The sequence below is a fragment of the Gossypium hirsutum genome, chromosome D05 (genome assembly GCF_007990345.1).
Source record: "Gossypium hirsutum isolate 1008001.06 chromosome D05, Gossypium_hirsutum_v2.1, whole genome shotgun sequence".
NCBI classification, from domain to species: domain Eukaryota; kingdom Viridiplantae; phylum Streptophyta; class Magnoliopsida; order Malvales; family Malvaceae; genus Gossypium; species Gossypium hirsutum.
In genome coordinates, this window is record NC_053441.1 from 7398296 (window position 1) to 7402954 (window position 4659).

Genomic DNA, 4659 nt, shown 5'->3' on the forward strand with positions numbered 1-4659 from the left:
TAACAATCCAAAATGCAAAAAAATTCTATGCAAACTTTTCATATTATAAAAGCTTCCATGCCCTGAAATTCTAATGCTGGAAAAAGAATATGTACATACATTGATATATATTAATGGTAGAATTAATTGTGTTTAATTATGTGGTGTAATGTTAATGAGGAAATTAAATATGTGAGTTGATGTCATTTTTATGTTTGTTAAACATTCATATTTCATGGTATCCAACATAATCAATTTATAAATTCATCAAAATTTAACTTTATTTATACTGTGTTTGGACTTAATATGGGAGCCAGCTTTGATTTGAAGCAAGAGGTGCAAAACTATTGATTTACAACACCCAGCTTGACACTTCATCTATATGTAAACTGTACGTGGAAGGCTAAATTCTCTTGCAAGGATATGAAAACGGACAAGTGGGAAAATTCCAGGAAGCTGCACATCCGAAAATGAAACGGTACAGTTTCGATTCTTTTCAACGACGTCAATAAACAATTTGATATCTACAGCTAGGCTTCCCATTTGCATATAAAGACACAGCAAAAACCTAACATGATCTGCTTTATTAATGTTGGTAAGATAGAAAAGAAATAAAGTTGGTAATTTCACTTCGTTTCTTCTTCATCATATTATATTGTTTGGATATCAATGGAACCGGCAGGAGAGTTTTATCATATGGAGAATGGAGGAGATCAGTCTAAGAAGGCTTCGATGGGGAAAGAATCATGGAACAATGGGATTCGGACAGCTCAAACCATGTCGAATTCACTTTTGCGGAAGAAATCCGACCCCTTGCTGGTTTCCAAGCTTCGGTTTCAGATGCTTCGACAGTTCTTAGCAAATTTGCAGGAGGTCATTCTTGGTACGAAGCTTGCTGTTCTCTTCCCCGCCATCCCTTTGGCCATTGCTGCTGATTTCTACAAGTTCGGGAGAGTAAGTACTTACTTAAACCATGTTTTCAATTATTAATGCAAAAGTATCTTCTTTTCGAAGATCAACTTATATACGATGTTATGGTCATTATTATTTTACTCCAAACGTAATGCAACGAGAAGGGTGTAGTGATAATTGATTTTTTTTCTTGAATGCGAATTATTGTTGGAAATAGCATTGGATATTTGCCTTGAGTTTGCTTGGACTTACGCCGCTTGCCGAGCGAGTCAGCTTCCTCACCGAGTAAGTTATAAGCTATTTTCTTTTCATTTACTATATTTTTATATGCAAGATTTCTGACGATTTTTTTCCCCTATAATAACTCAGACAAATTGCATACTACACCGGTCCAACAGGTAAATTTTTTTTTCCTTTTTTCTCATCGCTGAATAAAAATGTTGAGGATCGATAACAATGAGAGATGGGGATTGATATATTTGGTTGCAGTTGGAGGATTATTGAATGCAACATGTGGAAATGCAACAGAGCTGATAATAGCTTTATTTGCTCTCTACCGAAGCAAAATACATGTTCTCAAGTACTCTCTTCTGGGTTCCATTCTCTCCAATCTCCTCCTTGTTCTTGGCTCCTCTCTCCTTTGTGGAGGCCTAGCCAACCTCAAAAAGGAACAACGATATGACAGGGTAAGACATCGAGTTTGGGTTCATTAAGTAATGTTATATTTTATAAAATGAAATGATTGCAGAAGCAAGCAGATTTGAACTCTTCGCTGCTGTTGCTGGGATTGCTTTGCCACATGTTGCCATTGATGTCTCGATACGCGGCAGCGCCAGGGGTTTTGATTGCTGACTCTACACTTCAGCTGTCAAGAGCAAGTAGCATTCTTATGCTTGTGGCTTATATCGGATATATCATCTTCCAGCTTAAAACTCATAGGCAGATTTTCGACTCTCTTCAGGTGATTATTAATTGTTTCGAATAAAGTAAAGCTTAAAAAATGGTATACAAGTATGAAAAAGAAAAAAAGAAAGCCTTCTTTTAGGTAACAGTCGTTACGGTCCCTTTTTGTCTATGCAATCTCGAGTTTCTATTTAATTCCCATGGTTAACAAATGTGCACTTAAAAAGTATTTCTTTAAAAAAATTGAACGCCCAACTTCACAACCGATTTTGCATTTAACTCGAAAGGTACCCCTACCCCGCATAGTCCGTGATTCCCATTGGAGAATAATAGACATTATTCAATAATAATTTTATTTTTTATACTATTAAATATAAATACTGAATACTAAAATTATTAAATTTTAAACCTGAGTTTATACCCCAAATCGATACTTAAATGCTACTACTAAATATTAAACCCTATCCCTTAAATATTAAATATATACGAACTTAGTGGCTGAATTATTCTATGAATCACCGACTGTTATGGTAGATTTCATTTGTAGAATGTATTCCTTTTATCTTATAGTAGAAACCAAATTTAAGTACATGGATAAAGGCAGAAATTCTCTTGGGGGCTACTAGTAAATTATAAATGTTTGGGGCATGAAAATGCAAATATAAAATAATTTTACGGATTATAAAATAATATTACAAATTTTTGAGGAGAGGAAAAAGGCGGAAGACCTTGTCTGTCCCTGGACTTTGCCGGATATATAAGTAGCGACAATGGAATTTGGGTTTAGATAAATTATTTTGGATTTAAAAGTTTGATTTTTGAAGAAGATTATAAATTTGACTTTATTTTGTGGCATGGATATATGATGAGAAATAAGCCATAATTAGTGACTTAAATAATGAGTGATACGGGCAGGAAGACGAAGAAGAAGAAGAGGAGGAAGAAAAGGCAGTGATAGGATTTTGGAGTGCATTTAGCTGGTTGGTTGGTATGACTCTCATCATAGCTTTGTTATCTGAGTATGTGGTGGGCACAATTGAGGTACCAAATTATACCCTTTCAAACACTTACTGCCTCTTCAATTTTGCATCAAAACAATACAAGTATATCATGTGTTTATTAATATGTCAGGCTGCTTCAGAATCTTGGGGCATTTCTGTTAGCTTTATCAGCATCATTTTGATACCTATTGTGGGGAATGCTGCCGAACATGCTGGAGCCATCATCTTTGCTTTTAAGAATAAATTGGTACGTACGTACGTACAATTTTTATTTTCATTTCTAATTTGAAGTGAATGCAACGGTATCATTTATTTATGAATAATATTATTTGGACATAAAATAAAAGTTTATCAATCATTTCAATATGGGGATTTTTTCTTTTCAGGATATATCTCTGGGTGTTGCTTTGGGTTCTGCAACTCAAATATCTATGTTTGCTGTAAGATTTAGGAAGCCAAGACAGGTTTAATTATAAAATGAATGTTAAGAGGGAATTGGGACTGATCAATTTATCTATGAATTTCAGGTTCCCTTATGTGTTGTGGTTGGCTGGATGATGAGAGTCCGAATGGACCTTGATTTCAGTCTTCTTGAAACTGCTTCTCTTGCCTTAACAATCCTTGTTGTAGCCTTCACTTTGCAGGTTCTTTTTCTTTATAACATAACATAAAATTATATATGCTACCTGGTTTCTATACAAATATATATATATTATAATATTATTCATTCTCAGGATGGAACTTCACACTACATGAAAGGAATAGTTCTTTGCCTCTGTTACACTGCCATTGCCGCATGCTTTTTTGTTCTTAAAAATCCAGCCCCTTTGGGTAAGTTAAGCTACCCCCACCTAAATCCCCATTTCCCTCATTAAACCAAATAATCACATTTTTATGACATAATCATATTTAAGATAACAATTTTAACATGTTAATTTAGATTCCGATACATTTTGTGTTGCTACCAGCCAAGTTCTTAACTTCTCATTACTAAACACTAACTAATTGCAAAATTTTCTTGTTAGATCAAACTAATGTAAAGCTGGGACTCAAACCATCAACTGGTATCTCAGCCTAGGTGGCGGCGACGCCTTCTCTGGTGGAGGGGGAGTTGATTCTACCCTTGACACAATGACGACTTTGCCGATCAATCATTCATTTTCCCAACGCTCGAAAAACTATCTGGTTTCCTTTTTGAATATTACGCAACGACGACGCTTTTGAGTATTTACAGACATGGCAAAATGCTTGAGGCCATTTTCAAGACAATATATGACAAGAAATCCAACCAACTTCTCCAATCATTTGAAATATATATATATGTTTGTAAATAAACTGTCTTTGTGATCCCTTAATAAGGTTTTGTCCCTGATGTTTTCATTAAACTATGCCATTAATCGAATGCTGCCAAAGTAGGGACAAATTGTCATTTATTTGTGGTGATGTAATAAATCATTTGTTGGGGACAGATCGTGTAAACAAAAAAAACAATGAATTGCACAAATATTTTATGTGGAAAACTCTCCTAAACAAATAAAAATAACCGGAAAAGGAGGTTTTGACTTTTCACAAAATAAGTAAACAAAAGAATGTACAATATAGAGAAAATAAACTTAAATGTACTAAATGTACAAACTCAAACCACGAATAAAAAGCCCTAACTCGGGAACAAAATTCTCTCCATAATTATTATGAAAACTCTCATAAAAACACATCTGCGACTACATCTTGCAGCTCCCAAAAGAAAAACTCTGTAGTACTATATCTTTAATTGTCTCTTAATTAGCCTCTCAAAACAGGAATATAAGGCCCCTTTAAATAGGTTAAGATTAGAGATTTAATCATACTAAAATATATATATGTT

General features: G+C 34.3%; 1 protein-coding gene across 1 annotated transcript; it reads left to right on the forward strand.

Annotated features, from left to right (window-relative positions):
• The first annotated feature begins 535 nt into the window (after positions 1 to 535).
• Positions 536 to 4261, forward strand: LOC107906616 (vacuolar cation/proton exchanger 3). Its single transcript, XM_016833660.2, has 11 exons — positions 536 to 933; positions 1109 to 1176; positions 1261 to 1289; positions 1381 to 1577; positions 1640 to 1852; positions 2710 to 2835; positions 2926 to 3042; positions 3182 to 3235; positions 3323 to 3439; positions 3530 to 3626; positions 3821 to 4261. Exons 1-11 carry the CDS (start codon positions 649 to 651, stop codon positions 3871 to 3873), a joined length of 1356 nt encoding a protein of 451 aa, XP_016689149.1. The 5' UTR covers positions 536 to 648; the 3' UTR covers positions 3874 to 4261.
• Positions 4262 to 4659: the final 398 nt, after the last annotated feature.